Below are 16,725 nucleotides of genomic sequence, written 5' to 3'. Positions count from 1 at the left end.
TGGACCTAAGCCAATCTACTGTATTCAATTATGAAAGAAAAGAAAAATAAGGAACAAGTATGAAATACTGGCCAAAGGCTGTTAAAAGGGTAGATGTAGTTGGAGGTTTCGTAATTAACTTATATTCTGATCTGGAACTCCCCTACTAAGATGGAAGTCAGTTGTTTATCTGGGTTTGACCTTCCGGCGCATTTTTAGGAAACTTTCGGCATGAAAGTCTTTTTATACAGCGTGTCTGACTACTTGGTTTCTGTGGAAGGCCTTATCCTCCTCTGCAGAGCAGACAGGAAAGGCTGCCCACCTCCCTGGTTTGCCTGCGCTCTGTCTGGTGTGCTGAGAGGGAGAGCATGCATGTACGGGCATGGTGGGGCACAAGGAAGCCTCATTGTTGAACCTCTTAGTGTTGTCATTGCTTATTATCTTTTTAAACAAAACATACCTATCTTTGACATCCTCCTGAGTTATATTGTCTATATCGGAGTTATATTCTCTGCAAACTTAAATGATTTTAAGACAGTTGCCTGCTATAACGTGGATCTGTCATAATTTGTCCAGCCACTCCCCATTTGATGATTTGTAGTTCATTTTTTTTTTATTCTACCTTTTTTCCTTTTTTTTTTTTAATTTAAATTTTAGTTAACATACAGTGCAATACTGGTTTCAGGCGTAGAATTCGGTAAGTCATCCCTTACATACAACACCTGGTGCTCGTCACAAGTACCCGTCACCCATCTAGCTCATCTCCCATCCACCTCTCTCCATTAACCCTTAATTTATTCTGTATTGTTAAGACATTCTTGTGGTTTATTTCCCTCTCTTTTCTTCCCTCCTCCATATGTTCATCTGTTTTGTTTCTTAAATTCCACATATGAGTGAAATCATACGGTGTTTGTCTTTCTCTGATTTATTTTGCTTAGCATAATACATTCTAGCTCCATCCACATTATTGCAAATGGCAAGATTTCATTCTTTTTGATGCCTGAATAATATTCCTGTGTGTGTGTGTGTGTGTGTGTGTGTGTGTGTGTGTACATACACACACTGTGTCTCTATCCGTTCATCTGTCGATGGACATATGAACTCTCTCCATAGTTTGGCTATTGTTGATAATGCTGCTATAAACATTGGGGTACATGTACCCCTTTGAGTCTGTATTTTTGTATCCTTTGGGTAAATACCTAATAGTGCAATTGCTGGATCGTAGGGCAGTTCTACATTTAGTTTTGTTTTTTTTCCCGTTTGTTTACAAACCACTGTGTCAAAGGCTGACTTTGAATAGATCGCAGTGAGGGAGCTGCTCTGCTGTGTTTGAAACCCCGACCCAGAAGCAGGTCATCTAAGAATGGTTTAGCACCAGGTTCCCCAGGAACAAGTGTTGCTTGAGGGGCAAGGGGGTGGCCACATTTCTGGCTGCACCCCGTTTCTTGGGAGGAAGGGCTCTCTGTACTGGACCCTGGTCCCAATGCCAGACAGTGGGATGGTGGGGGGCCCAATTATCCAAGGCTAACTGAGTCTCCACGGTGCTGCCATATAGTTCCACCTGGGCTGGATTCTGACTTAGAGGCGTTCAGTCATAATACCACAGATGGTAGCCTTGCCCCGTTGGCTCCTCAGCCAAGCACATACACCAAATATTTTTTGTTTCTTGAGGAACCTCCCTACTGTTCTCCAGAGTGGCTCCACCAGTTTGCGTTCCCACCAACAGTGCAAGAGGGTTTCCCTTTGTCCACATCCTCCACAACACCTGTTGTTTCTTGTGTTAATTTTAGTCATTCTGACAGGTGTGAGGTGGTATCTCATCACAGTTTTGATTTATATTTCCTGATGATGAATGATGTTGAGCATCTTTTCATGTGTCTGTTGGCCATCTGGATGTCTTCTTTGGAAAATGTCTATTCATGTCTTCTGTCCGTTTCTTAACTGGATTATTTATTTTTGGGGTGTTTGAGAAGTTCTTTATGGATTTTGGATACTAACCTTTTATCAAATATGTCACATGCAATATCTTCTCCCATTCCATAGGTTGCCTTTTAGTTTTGTTGATTAGTTTCCTTTGCTAGGCAGAAGCTTTTAATCTTGGTGAGGTCCCAGTAGTTCATATTTTCTTCATTTCCCTTGCCTTCGGTGACATGTCTAGTAAGAAGTTGCTCTGGCCAAGGTCAGAGGTTTCTGCCTGTGTTCTTCTCTAGAATTTTGATGGATTCCTGTATCACATTTAGGTCTTTCATCCATTTTGAATTTGTTTTTGTGTGTGGTGTGAGAAGGTGGTCCAGTTTCATTCTTCTGCCTGTAGCTGCCCAGTTTTCCCAACACGATTTGTTGAAAAGACTATCTTTTTTTCCATTGGATATTCTTTCCTGCTTTGTTGAAGATGAGTTAACCATATAGTTGTGGGTCCATTTCTGAGATGTCTGTGCTGTTCCATTGATCCATGTGTCTGTTTTGTGCCAGTACCATACTGTCTTGAGTACAGCTTCATAATATAGCTTGAAATCCAGAATCATGATGCCTCCAGTTTTGATTTTTTTTTCTTTTTTTTCAGGATTGCTTTGGCTATTTGAGGTCTTTTGTAGTTCCATACAAATTTTAGGATTGTTTGTTCTAGCTCTGTGAAAAATGCTGGTGGTATTTTGATAGAGATTGCATTGAATGCGTAGATTGCTTTGGGTAGTATGGACATTTTAACAATGTTTATTCTTCTAATCGTTGAACATGGAATGCTTTCCCATTTCTTTGTTTCCTCTTCAATTTTCTTTTATTAAGGGTTCTATAATTTTCAGAGTACAGATCTTTTACCTCTTTAGTTAGATATATTATTGTTTTTGGTGCAGTTGCAAATGGTATCAATTCCTTGGTTTCTTTTTCTGCTTCTTTGTTATTGGTGTATAGAAATGCAACAGATTTCTGCACATTGATTTTATATGTGATTTGCAGTTCCTTTCTAAGTATTTCACTCCAAGCTATGCAATAAGCATCCTTATTTGTATGTTATGAGGCTTTTTATTTTTTTACAAGGTAGAGGTAAAAATAATGGGTCAAACAATATGTACATTGTAAGAATTAATAGATATTGCCATATTTCATTCCCAAAAAAAGGCATAGCAATTTTTACTCCTTCTAGCAATGTAGGGAAGTGCCTTTTATTTTCCATCTAAAATCCTTGCCAGTTGAAGAGGGAGTGAAAGGCATTTCATTTTGCTTTAATTTACACTTTGTGGACTACTCAGGAGCTCGAGCAACTTTTTGCAGTGTTGTTTGCCATTTGCATTTCTTATGTAAATTACCCCCTTTTCTACTGGAGTTGCTTTCTTACTGATTTGTAAGAACTTGTTGTCCATTAGGCATGTTTACTCTTTGGCATATATGTTGCAGATACTTTTTCCCTAGACTTTTTGTCTTTTGACTTTGTGAATGGTGTCATGTTGCCATAAACTTTTAAGACCTTTTTGTGTTATTTGTATTGCTCTTCTTCATGCCACCTACTTTTCCTCACCTTATGCTTCTTTTCCCCCCCTAAATTTATCCCATAGTATTTTAGAGTTTTTGTTTCTAACACAGATAGGATTTTTTTTTCTTTTTCCATTTCAACTGCATGTAGCTGACATAGAGAAAAGCTATTGATTTGAATATAGTTGTGTTGTTTCCAGATTACTAAATTCTTGCCAGTTTTTAGTCTATTGAGTTTCTAAGCATAGAGTCATATCATCTCCAAATAAAGATAATTTTATCACCTTCCGGTGGTTATTCTGTTTTTCTCTTTTGTAGTACAATGAGCTAGGACTTCTGTTAAAGTTATTAAACCTCTTATGGGTGAAAATCACACCCTGCTTGGAGCCTAGGCTGCAGCTGGAGCCCTGTTGCTCTGTGCCACGGCCCTCCTGTATGATGTCCTCATATTGCCTCCTCATAGCCAGTGTTGTGCAGGCTTCTTCCTTCCCAACTGGATTCTTTAAAGTTGGGCATCATAGGAGCACCTGGGTGGCTCAGTCGGTTAAGTGTCTGGCTTTGGCTCAGATCACGATCTTACAGTTTGTGAGTTCGACCCCACATTGGGCTCTCTGCTGTCAGCACAGAACCTGCTTCAGATCCTCTGTCCCCTTCTCTCTTTCTGCCCCTCCCCTATTCATTCTTTCTCTTTCTTTCTCCAAATGGACAAATAAGCTTTTTTAAAAAAAATAAAGTTGGGGGGCGCCTGGGTGGCTTGGTCGGTTAAGCGTCCAACTTCGGGACTTTGGCTCAGGTCATGATCTTGCGGCCCGTGAGTTCGAGCCCCGCATTGGGCTCTGTGTTGACCGCTCAGAGCCTGCAGCCTGTTTCAGATTCTGTGTCTCCCTCTCTCTCTGCCCCTCCCCTGTTCATGCTCTGTCTCTCTCTGTCTCAAAAATAAATAAACGTTGGAAAAAAAATAAAGTTGGACATCATATCTCTTATGTCCTTCCTAGAGCCTACCAGAGACTGAGCACATAATTAGCACATGTTGAACTGTCAGATGCATGAAATATGCTTCTAATCTCTTCTTCCAGGGCTCTCCACTTCTTCCTTGAAGCTTGCTCTGACATCACTGGACTTTAGATCGGATGACCAAAGTACTCTTTGCCCAGAGAGCCCTTCCCCCTTACCCACCCTGTAGAATTTAGAGTTTTGAGCCTAAAGACACCAGAGACATTCCCCTTCTCAAACTTTTCTCAGCATCAGCATCACCTGGAGATCTTGTTAAAACACTGATGGGGGGCGGGGGTGATCACCCCTAATGTTTCTGACTCAGTAGGTCTGGGGTGGGATGTAAGAATTTTGCATTTCTCAAAGCTCAGATGCTGCTGGTCTGGGCATTGCAGTTTGAGAACCGCTCTCTAGTCTAATTGGTGACCTCGTGGATGGAAAGCTAAGAGTTCTTTGCCTGCAGAAGCCAGATTCTTGTGGTGGTCCACATTCTGCTCAAGTAACCAGGTCCCCTTCACTTCACCCCACGAGCTTCTGCCCCCGGGCCTTGTCCCTCCATGTGAGTCTGTGAACTGAAAGAGTGCATGTTAGGGGCACACAGTATTCATCTTTCATGGTATAGGCGATTTTGAAATGAAACACATTTTTTAGGTTTAATGAAAATTGACTCCCCTTTCCACCCTCTCAGCCTCTGCACTTAGATACCTTCATGAAAACAGAATCATCCATCGGGATCTGAAACCAGAAAACATCGTCCTGCAGCAAGGAGAACAAAGAGTGAGTGACCCTCCTGGAAAGTCCTGGGCAGTGCCTCAGGGGAGCTGCTCTGGTGGTGAAGGAACACACTTTGTATCTTTGTTTATATTTGCATTTCCTTGACTTTATATTTGTTTTGATTCTCTGGGAACACTTTGATTTGAAACAGAATTAGCAAAAACTCCTCGCAGATTGAGGCAAGTTTGAATGGATCACATTGTTAATTGCCGGAGTTGCAGGAATCTGATAAGGAAAATGTTTCTCCTCCCACTTCCACCCCAGCCTTTGGGACCAGCACCTCTGGGAAGTAGGCTTTTTGTTTCCCATGTGTTTGAGAGTGTAACTTTTGATGCTAAACTGGAAACCAGCTCTAAGAGAGCTGAGAGAAGGCAGAGAGAGCTATGGCAGGGAGGAGGCATTTGGAGCTGGTACCTGCCTATAGAGCCTGGTCTGGCCTGAAGCTTTCCCAGAGCTCCTGGGGACCCTCCTCAGGGGGCCCTCCCCCTTGTGTGTGGCAGTAACCTCCCCATGGGGCTTGGCGCCCGTGCCCTTTCACGGCCTTCTTTGCTTAGCTGGGGGTGGCAAGCAAGGACTCAGCTGAGTGGAATGTAGTAACCCAACTTGTGGGCCACTCAGTCTCTTCTGATAGAGACGTCAGCATTCTGGGCTTGGCCCATAACTATCACAGTGCTCACCTTTGCTCCAGTTCACACTTATTCTTGTAAGTGGTTCTAAGATTTGAGAACTGAAGACATTTACTGAGAAGGTCTTTCACATCATAAATCCAGTGTAGCAGTCTTGAGGGCTGGTGCATAGTCTGTTCATTTTGACCTCCCTCTGGTGATTAGTTACAGAGCAAGGAGAACATGTGCCTTTTTTCAGCATTTTTACAGTTATGTCTTCTCTTGCCCTACATCTACCATGTTGGAGGCAGTCTCCTGTGTAAATATTTGGTGGTTATTAGGAACTCAGAATCTAATACCACCTGGGAATTCAGAAATATCCTCTGCTCTGTCACCAGTATTCTCATAACCCTCAGATTTCTCCTTTTTCTTTCTTTCTTTTTTTTTTTTTTTTCCAGTTAATACACAAAATTATTGACCTAGGATATGCCAAGGAACTGGATCAGGGCAGTCTCTGTACTTCTTTTGTGGGGACGCTGCAATACCTGGTAAGAAATGGGATTTACATGTTTGCTTATCAGCTTTTCCCTGCTGACTGGACTTGTGCGGCTCCTCTCTGTCCTGCTTTCAAGCGTCTAAGTCTTGCCAGCTCTTCAGATGTTCCCAGATGTATAGGAATTGTTGTATGACAGAGACATAATCTGTTCAAGTCAGCACTTTTTCCCAACAGAGGCCCAGTGTAAGGATGTGGGCATCTTCTCTGACATTCTCTTTGCTAGTGTGTGCCCTTGAACACATTCCATAACATCTTGGGCTTCGGTATTTTATCTGAAAATAGTTTAAACTAGTTGCGTGCTGGTCTGTAGAAGCCACAGTTTCCATGAGGTGTCTCAGGCCACCAAGAAGGAGCTGAGCTCTGAGCTCCCACTCTTTCTTTACATTATTTGGTCTATTTTGGGGTTCTGTTTGAGTCACTCATTCAATTCAGGAAAATGCTGATTGAGTGTAGTCTATGTCTGCATGCCAGGCACTGTGCTAGGAGCTGGCGATGTGATGGGAAAGAAGACAAGCATTTCCTTGGTCTTTAAAAGAAGCCTAGGGTTTAGTGAGAAAGCAGGCATTACCCCCAAACTTACACAAATAACTAAGAAATTAAAATTGCCGTTAAGTGTTACAAAGAGAAAGTGCAGAGTGTTATAAGAATACATATTAGGAGGACCTTATCTTGTCTGGGACCTGAAGGATGAGTAGAAGAAAGGGGCTGGAGGTAGGGGAAAGGAGAGGAAGTTGAAGGAAAGGATGTAGTCCATTGGAGGACTAAAAGACATTGAAGGGTTTTAAGTTGAAGAAGGATCAGGTTTACCCTTTGAAAAGACCACTCTTGATACAGAGTGGAGAATGAATTGCATTGAACAAGAGTAAAGAGTGGGCGAAGGGTAAGGAGGCTCTGATCGGCAGCTCAGAGCTGGTGGTAGCAGGGGGGAAATAGGAAACTAGTCAAGAAATGCCTAGCAAGAGACCCAGTAAGACCTGGTAATAGATTGCTTGTGGATGGTAACAACCAGTAAAATTTTGATTGAATAAAGGGTTCTGCAGTTGTAATAAACAAACAAAAGGTTGAAAGCCACTGGGCTAAATGAGCTTAAGCATTTTATCAAGTTCTTGAAAAAGAAGAAGAAATTCTTTGAAGTCTCTTTGAGTGCATTTATACTCCCTTGGGCTCCATTGATTTATAATGGGCTCCACTGACTTATGACCTGCTCTATGGAGTAGAGTTTTCAGAGTGATGACTCATGCGGAGCTGTGATTCAGGCCCTTGTGTCCCTATCATGTAATTATGTAGGTCCTGCTGAGCGTCCTCTGGAATCCTCATGGGCTCAGCAGAGGTTAAGTCGGGGCACCCCATGCTGTGACCAGGAGGCTCAGTCAAATCCTTCACCTTCAGGAACTAAAACTTCTGTCCATAACCAGATCCAGAGCTTGATCTGATCATCCCCCCACTTTTTCCTCTTGGTTTGCACTCCTTGGCCCCTGCCGAAGTGTGACACTTCTAGCCAGACTGCGCACAGTCCTGTCTCCACGCCTTTGCTTGTGATGGTCCTTTCTAGAACGTCTCCTCGCAGACACTCATGTGAGGAGCCTTTTTCAGAACCAAGTTCCATGCCCACCTAGTTACTCCAGCTGTCTCTGCTTGGGCAGCAATCATGCATCTGGCTTTTTTCCTACCTGATTATAAACATCCTGTCCCATTGTACAACCACATGTCCTAAATATATGTATTATGCATTTGGTGTATACAGCCTGGTATCATTTTCCTTGTTGTATGTAACTTCCCACCTGGACACTGCCCTCAAGAGGTATATAATGTACTCTGGTCTACCTAAAAATACCTCTAGGGACCCTTGTGTCAGCATCGGGAGTGAATGAGGTAGAGAAAAATTCTAGATACCACTGGCTACACAGGTGGTCACCCCCTCACCCTTGAGTGGACATGCCAGTACCCTCTGGATGGAGTCGGGCAGGTGTGGACACACAATTAGAAGGGCTGGTTGCCCCCTCCTGTGGTGGCTCCTCGGAAAAGGAAGCAGCTCAGGTGTTTCCCCACCTCATGTTCTTCTACAGGCCCCGGAACTCCTGGAGCAGCAGAAGTACACGGTGACTGTGGACTACTGGAGCTTCGGCACCTTGGCTTTTGAGTGCATCACAGGCTTCCGACCTTTCCTCCCTAACTGGCAGCCCGTGCAGTGGTGAGTGAGGGACCGGGGCCTGTGGGTGGGGCCAGGAGTGCCACCTGAAGGGAGGAGGGTGTCCCTCTACCTTAGACATGTCCTTCACCTGTTTCCATCTCATGGGACACTCCAGCCTGGGCCCGAGACTTCAGTGATCTGTCTCCCAAAGAGGAAGTCCTGTGAGGGCCCAGCATGTGGGCAGTCCAGGCTCCAAAAACCTAGAGAAGTAGAACAATTGTTAAGTATGATACCGTATAAAGGATGCTTGCCCTGTGTTTAGTAGCAACATGCCAGTACATTTATAGACTGTTGCATACATGTGTGCACTTTCACTGAGGATGCTGTGGATTAGTAGACAAATAAAGGAGATGTACACATGACAAAGGAGAAGTATTTACATGGAAATGTATTGTCTGCAAATTTTATTATGCTTAAATATTTATTTATTTATTTATTTATTCATTCATTCATTCATTTATTATTTTTGAGAGAGAGAGTGACTGGGAGGGGCAGAGAGAGAGGGAGAGAGAGAATCCCAAGCAGGCTCCATGCTGTCACTGCAGAGCCCAACACGAGGCTCGAATGCACAAACAATGAGATCATGACTTGACTGAAACCAAGAGTCAGACACTTAACCAACTGAGCCACCCAGGCACCCCTAAATTTTTGTTTTAAAAGCATTAGGGGCGCCTGGGTGGCTCAGTCGGTTGAGCGTCCGATTTCACCTCAGGTCATGATCTCACAGTCTGTGAGTTCGAGCCCCATATCGGGCTCTGTGCTGATGGCTCAGAGCCTGGAGCCTGCTTCTGATTCTGTGTCTCCCTCTCTCTCTGCCCCTTCCCTGCTCATGCTCTGTCTCTCTCTGTCTCAAAAATAAATAAAAACATTAAGAAAAAAAATTTTTTAAAAAAGCATAAGAAAGTGCCTTAAAATGTAAACCAATGTGTACACAAATAAGTTACCAAAAAAAAATTTATTAATAAAAAAACCAAAGGACATACTTAAGTTTTAAAAGAATTACTCTGTATCTTAACCTTTTTTATTACAAAAATAAGTGTTCATTGTATATGTGAAGGTTAATCATTATCAAAGTACATAGTTTAAAAATTAACATGCCCCTAAATCAGGTTTCATTCAGAGTGTTCCTTGGGAGGCCACACCCTGATGTGAATGATGCTACTGTTGTTTCAAATTTTGTTTTTATTTCCAGTTTTTGTGTGTCTTTTTGGAGCAGTAATAAGTTCACATGGTTCAAGCTTCCAAAGGTATAAAAAGAGTATGCACTGAAAAGTCATCTCTTACTGGCCTCCCAGCCACCTGGCTTCCTTTCTGACAGGCACCTGATACCACTAGTTGTCAGTATGCTTCCAAGGGTGTTCCATACCGGTACGAATTGACCTGTTTTTCTGTTGTCTCGTTTATGTTTCACCCCTTTCCTACATCAGTTGATGGCACAGTAGGAACTGTCCTGCATGTGCTCTCAGAGCATTTTTACACCATGAAAATTAGCTTCACAAAATCCAGAAACAACCACTATGAACATTTTTGTGCATCTCCGGGTTCCTCAGTATATGTGTTATACTTCAAAAAAAAAAAAATACACAAATAAATTATTGTACATACTCTCATATAACCTACTTTTCAGTCTTACTATTGAAAATGCTTTATGTTTTTCCGTTATTTGTAATAATTTCTGTTTGGTATTCAAATGAGTGGCTATACTGGAATTTATTTAACTTATCCACCGTTATTGGAAGCATGGGTAGTTTATAATTTTTACTTCTTAAAATAAAACCAAGAATAATGTCGTTATAAGGAAATCCTTGTATATCCATGATTATTTCCCTAGGATAATTCCTAGGAGTGGAATTTACTGATCAAAGATTATACACATTTTAGAGGTTTTTGATATGTATTGAGCATTTGCTCAACAGAAAGGTTGTATAAATAATGTTTTTACCAGGAACATACAAAGCTGCCCTTTTCACCACACTGTTGTTAACACTGGCTACTATCATTTTTCTAAATGCTTTTCTGGAAATAGTGAAAACATTAAGTTTTTAAAAGGATAGGTATTTACATCATGAATTATTTATTTCTAAGATATAGCCTTGGAAATCAATTCTAGAAGAGTGTTTTTATGTGTTGGCAATCCAGTTCAGTCAGCACGTATAAGCCAAACACTGAAAATTTCAGCAGAGGTGAAAGAGGCCAGGTCCCTGCTCTTCAAGAGTCTGGTGAAGTGGCAAAGTACGCCCTCCTGTGGTGATTTATTTTAAAACAAGCAATAATTGGGGTGCCTGGGTGGCTCAGTCAAGCGTCCAACTTCAGCTCAGGTCATGATCTCACAGTTTGTGGGTTCAAGCCCCACATTGGGTTCTGTGCTGACAGCTCGGAGCCTGGAGCCTGCTTCAGATTCTGTATCTCCCTCTCTCTGCCCCTGCCCTGCCGTGCTCTGTCTCTCTCTCAGAAATAAAAATAAACATGAAAAAAAAGTTTTTTAGAAAATAAAAAAATAAAACAAGCAATACTTGACCTGCACAGGTTCTGGAATATTGAGGAATTAGCTCATTAATTTATAATCATACCATATACTGTATACCTATACATCAATAGTGTTTTTAACTAACCAAGAAATTGTTGCATTTCTTTAGTTCCAATGTTGAGCTTTTCCATTATTTTTAATAAGATGAGTTAAAATCCATTAGAACCAGAAGAACAAGTACTATTTGAAAATGTATCCCTCATGTCTTGGCGTCTTTATTGTAAGTCTGTTGTCTGCAGAATCAGCTTCTTAGAACTCCCTTCCCCGGTGCTGGGAGACCAGCTGATGCTTTCAAGTAGGCTACTTGGATGCCCAGTCAGGAGCTGTTCAGTGGACAAGTTTGTGAAAAGTGGCTGTCTCACCTGCTTTGTAATGCCTTAGAGAACCTTTTAAAAATTTCACTCTCTCCTCTCAGATGGATAGTAATTTCTGGACAGATGTGATTTGAGCTTTATAATTCTATTACAATCCTACTTTGAAATACATTACAGGACCTAAGCAATAAGCATTTTATTTACTACAGCTTTTATTTTTACAATTTCCCATGGACAGACTATTCCATTAGAGGATCATCTGTGTCATTTGTATGTGACGACAGTCTTGGTACACCTGCCTTACAGTAATCACTGTTCCAGCCAGAGCTGTGAACCACCAGCCTCTGCCACATGCCAGTTCCAGCTAGGCCAACTTACCCCTTGCCAACGAGAAGTGTTCAGGACTAAGACATTTTTATCTGAATTTCCCAGGTGTTTTTGGAAAGGAAAGACTTGGACATTCACACAGTGTAGAAAGAACAGCAGACTTTGGATTTGAGTCCCTAGTTCTGCCACTCTTTAGTTGTGTGGCCTTGGGCAAGTCACCTGATCTGTATTTCCTTACCACTGAATGGGGAACTAAAAACAGTGTCTACCACCTGGGGTTATCATGGCAAAGAAGTATGTGTTCAGTGTCCAAGTACTTGGTTATCTATGAAGCATTATTCAAATTTAAGTTATCTTCCTCATCACCAAAAAGATTTGAAACTAGTTGGGCTTAAATTTTTTTTCCCTTCAAATACTATTTCAGATGCATCAATAAGTGCTCTAAATTGGGAAATGTAACAGTTCATTCACCATTAGAGATCATATCTAGCCATGTGCATTTAGAGGGAAGTACACTGTGCATGCATGTATTGTGCGTTATTTCCTGTAAATGTGATCTGCACACAGTGATCCTGGTTTGGAAGTTCTAATTTTATCCTCTTTCAAAACATAAATGTTGGATTAGATAAGATGAAAAGTAGAGAAAATGATAAGGATAAGCGAAGGATGAGATAAGGAGTCAGTAGTACTGGCTGTGGAACTCTAGGCACAGGATGGTTGATGACTCTACTTCAGGCAGTACAGACTATTGCGCTCGGAAGGAAGCCATCCTAGCAGGAAGCAAATGCACTGTTACCCAAAGATAGAATCACAACCTGGGGGTATCCTGTACAGTTGTAAAGCGGTATGTTACCAAAGTACAGTGTCTCCTGCCTGCTAAGTGACTTAAGGGCTGTATTGCAGGCATTCCAAAGTCCGGCAGAAGAGTGAGATGGACATTGTTGTCAGTGAAGACTTGAATGGAGCGGTGAAGTTTTCCAGCTCCTTACCCTATCCCAATAATCTGAACAGGTAAGGCCCAGTGGCACTTCTCCTCTATGCGGTTTTCTTCCTTTTTCAGAAATAGATGTCTGTGGTGACATCTGATAGCTTTTAAATAGATTATCAAGGTATCCTGTGACTAGGAATTTGACATAATCGTCTCAGTCATCAACTTAGAATGGATTCCTACCCCTCACCCCATCTAGAAATCATCTCTTTTCTAAATTCACACAGTAATTTATCTGTACCTCTTACCACCCTTAGTAGTTTCTACCTTGTACTACATTTGGTTTTGCATAGCGTTTGTCTCCTAGTCAACTGTAAGCCTTTTCAGGGTAGGGGATTTCTACTTTACTTCTCTTTGCACTCCTGGGTAGCCTCATACTGTGTCATAGTCAACAAATAAACCTTTGTAGTTTGAACAGCATTGCAATCTCGTCTTAGAGCCAAAATAACAGCAGCAATACCAGCGTTGAGTAATAGTACAAAAGCAAGTGGCAAGGCAGTCACAAACAACTGAGTAGCACGGAAAATAATCACCATAAGTATTTAGAGGATGGGGAGACAGGTACTGTGTGGATTAGAGCTGTATGGAATGACTTTGGATGAGCTAGAACTTTCTGGAAGGATCTGGAAAGATGTGCAGGACATGGATGGATGGATGGATGAAGAGGAAGGAAATTCAAGGGGAAGGAGTGAGGGGAGCAAAGGCATGTTTCAGGAGGCAATGAGTAGAGAGAGTTGGCCTCTGTGGAGGCTGAGAGTGCCTCCATGAGGTAGGTCTGTGCCCAGGAAGGGGCATGAACTGTGTTGTGGGCACCACGAGTGCCTTTGCAGGTAGGGGTGGATTAACAAAATAAATCTGGCAGCATGGGGTCTAGGTTGTGTGGGGGCATTGCCTAGAGGTGGGACATGCCTGTAAAGTGTATTTAAAGAGCTTCACAGATCATTCTCATGCAGCCAGGTGGAAGTTCAGTCTATTGAGAAATCCTGAATTTCAGGGGGTGTTGTAGCAGATCAGAGAGGGGATAAGCACCTGAATCATTAGTTTGGCTTTCCGTCAGATTAATTCATCTTCAGTCATCACATGTTGGTTGCCGTGGGTGTGAGTATGGTGAATGTACGTGGGGTGTGCATGGTAAGGCCACCTGAGGATGGTGTTGGAGCTGTCCCCTCCTACGCTGTACTCTTCTTAGCATCCTGGCACAGCGACTTGAGAAGTGGCTGCAGCTGATGCTGATGTGGCACCCACGACAGAGGGGCACCGATCCCGTGTATGGTCCCAATGGCTGTTTCAAGGCCCTGGATGACATCTTAAACCTAAAGGTGAGTGTGGAGCCAGGTTAGCCTCAAGGCAGTAGGTCCCCAATGGGCTGTGGCAGGGCTGGGGAAAAAAGAAGAGCTCCTTCAAAAGCAAGTCATGGGCCATCTGAGCTGTGGAAAGGGAGGCCCCTGTGAGAGCATCTGCCCCCATGCTAGTTGACATCGGTTGTAAGGTCACACTGTGAACAAACAGCAGCATTAAAGACAAGAATGTATGAACTCTGGGCACCGAGACTCCCTTCCTTCCAACTAACCCCTTTCTTCGTGTGGCTGGGAAATGTTGGGAGGAGCAGACGATCCAGGCAAGTAGATGGGCCTCTCTGTAAAGATGGGTTTTTGTTTCCAATAACATCTGGGTTGTGTTGCAGCTGGTTCATATCTTGAACATGGTCACAGGCATCATTCACACCTATCCAGTGACAGAGGATGAGAGTCTGCAGAGCTTAAAGGCCAGAATCCATAATGACACAGGGATCCCCGAGGAGGACCAGGAGCTGCTGCAAGAAGCTGGTCTGGCATTGATCCCTGACAAGCCGGCTACTCAGTGTATTTCAGAGGGCAAGGTGAAGCCCTGTTCCCTAAGGATGCCCTGCTTTTCCTGGCTTTGCTTCCAGGGGAACTAACTGCACATTCAGATTTCAGCTCTACTTTGTCACATAATGCAGATAACTGCCTGGTTTTTTAGTTGGAATGTGAGATCCTCTGCATGGTCTAATAGGAGACATGAATCCCTGCACACTTGACTTGGTACTTTCAGACCACTCAGAGCGCCTTTCTGTGGGCTCTGTTGCCAAAGCAGTGCTTCATTCCTCTGAGTCAGCCAAAACTGTTGTGTATTAGAACAGTGCTGATGACCACAGCAATGCAAGACGTGGTCCCTGCCCCCAAAGAACTGATAAAGTTAACGTGTGAGAAACAACCATGGGATAGGACGGAGAAACTGAACATTTAAATTGCACAGTAAAGACAATAGAGAATAAGACCGTAATAAGTTATGATTGAGGGGCGCGTTTGGATAATAAATGTAAAAGGGGGCTCTTTGGGTGGCTCAGTTAAGAGTCCGACTCTTGGTTTCAGCTCAGTTCAGGATCTCATGGTTTGTGGCTTTGAGCCCTGCTTTGGGCTCTGTGCTGACAGCATGGAGCCTGCTTGGGATTCTCTCTATGTCCCTCTCTCTCTTCCCCTCCCCTCCCTCAAAAATAAATCATAAAATAAACATTAAAAAAAAAGTGTAAAAGGACCAGGAAAGGGAGGTGTAGGCTGGAGTCATTAAGAAAGGCTTTATGGGTGCTCAGTACTTGCTGGCTGAAGATGATGCCATTGGGAAATAGTGGGGAACACCCTGAAGTCTCTGTTATTACTTGGAAAAGGAAGGGGTGGCATCCACAAGATCTCATCTTCCTCTTATCCTTTTGCAGCTGAATGAGGGCCGCACATTGGACATGGATCTCGTCTTTCTCTTTGACAACAGTAAAATCACGTATGAGACTCAGATCTCGCCACGGCCCCAACCTGAAAGTGTCAGCTGTATCCGTAAGAAGATCATTGTTTTTGTTTTTGTTTTTATTTTTTAATCACTTATGGAGTGCCTGGGTGGCTCAGTCGGTTAAGTGCCAGACTTTGGCTCAGGTCATGATCTCACAGTTTATGGGTTCAAACTCCACATTGGTCTCTGTGCTGACAGCTCGGAGCCTGGAGCCTACTTCAGATTCTGTGTATCCCTCTTTCTCTGCACCTCCCCCACTCTTTTTCAATCTCTTTCAAAAATAAACATTAAAAAAAAATCTTTTTTTAAATAATCACTTAGAATGCTTGGGACAGGGTGGGAGGGACAGACATGGACTAGTGGAGGGGTCCACACCAAGGAGATGCGCTTATCCAGTCCTGGGGCAACCTTCTTTACTTGGGACTTAGGAGTAGCCCAGCCAAAAAAGAGTAAAGGAAGTCTTCAATTTCAGCCTCACAAATAGAATTCTAAACCTAGGACAGAGAATACTGCCTGCATGTCTCTGAACTTGATCAAATCAGATGGCCATTTTATTTATTTTTGAAGTTTTATTTATATTTTGTACATGATAGAAAAAAATCAAAAGGTGCAAAAGAATATACAGTAACAAGCCAGCCTCTCTTCCCAATTTCCCAGTTTCTTCCAGGGAAACCACTCCTGTCAAGTTCTTGGGTATACCTTCCAGGGGTATTCTATGCATTATAAAGTGTATAGGTATTTTTCCTCCCAACATATGGTAACATACAACATGTACTGTTCTGCACCTGCCTTTTTCACTTAATAATATATTTTAGAAAATTTTTTCCCTGCTGGTACATATGGAGCTGCCTATTTTTAATGCTTGTGTAATATTCCATTGTAGGGGTAGTAGATGGACATTTTAATGCATCCGCCATTCCTGCCATCACACACACACACACACACACACACACACACACACACACACACACTTAGAATAAGCAGATCTAGGGTCGAGAGTCTTAGCTCCAGACTTACTGCTTATTTAATGATGTTCCAGTACTACTGGGTAAAGCTGAATCTGTAGAAAACTTCATATGACTTTAAATATTGTAAACATAAAGGTTTCTGTTGAAAGCATAAGAGCCTGTGTACATGTAATTGACTCCATGTGGTTCACAAAGTGTTTCTTCAAATAAGTAGGTATTTACTGACTGGTACA

The 16,725-nt window shown here is 42.6% G+C and overlaps 1 protein-coding gene across 3 annotated transcripts in view; it reads left to right on the top strand.

Moving 5' to 3' along the window:
• Positions 1-16,725, top strand: part of IKBKB (inhibitor of nuclear factor kappa B kinase subunit beta) — a 74,712-nt gene that overhangs the window by 45,897 nt on the left and 12,090 nt on the right. For 2 of the 3 annotated variants that reach the window (XM_047855847.1, XM_047855846.1), the window contains exons 6-12: positions 5,129-5,217; positions 6,278-6,367; positions 8,442-8,566; positions 12,638-12,745; positions 13,912-14,041; positions 14,407-14,601; positions 15,457-15,571. In XM_047855847.1, coding sequence (XP_047711803.1) covers positions 5,129-5,217; positions 6,278-6,367; positions 8,442-8,566; positions 12,638-12,745; positions 13,912-14,041; positions 14,407-14,601; positions 15,457-15,571 — 852 coding nt within the window. The remainder of the gene's footprint in view (positions 1-5,128; positions 5,218-6,277; positions 6,368-8,441; positions 8,567-12,637; positions 12,746-13,911; positions 14,042-14,406; positions 14,602-15,456; positions 15,572-16,725) is intronic. The other variant, XM_047855848.1, reaches the window with a different exon arrangement.

The sequence above is a fragment of the Prionailurus viverrinus genome, chromosome B1 (assembly GCF_022837055.1).
Source record: "Prionailurus viverrinus isolate Anna chromosome B1, UM_Priviv_1.0, whole genome shotgun sequence".
In the NCBI taxonomy this organism is placed as follows: domain Eukaryota; kingdom Metazoa; phylum Chordata; class Mammalia; order Carnivora; family Felidae; genus Prionailurus; species Prionailurus viverrinus.
The sequence above is the reverse complement of the archived record's forward strand: the minus strand, read 5'-3'. Positions and strand labels throughout refer to the sequence as shown.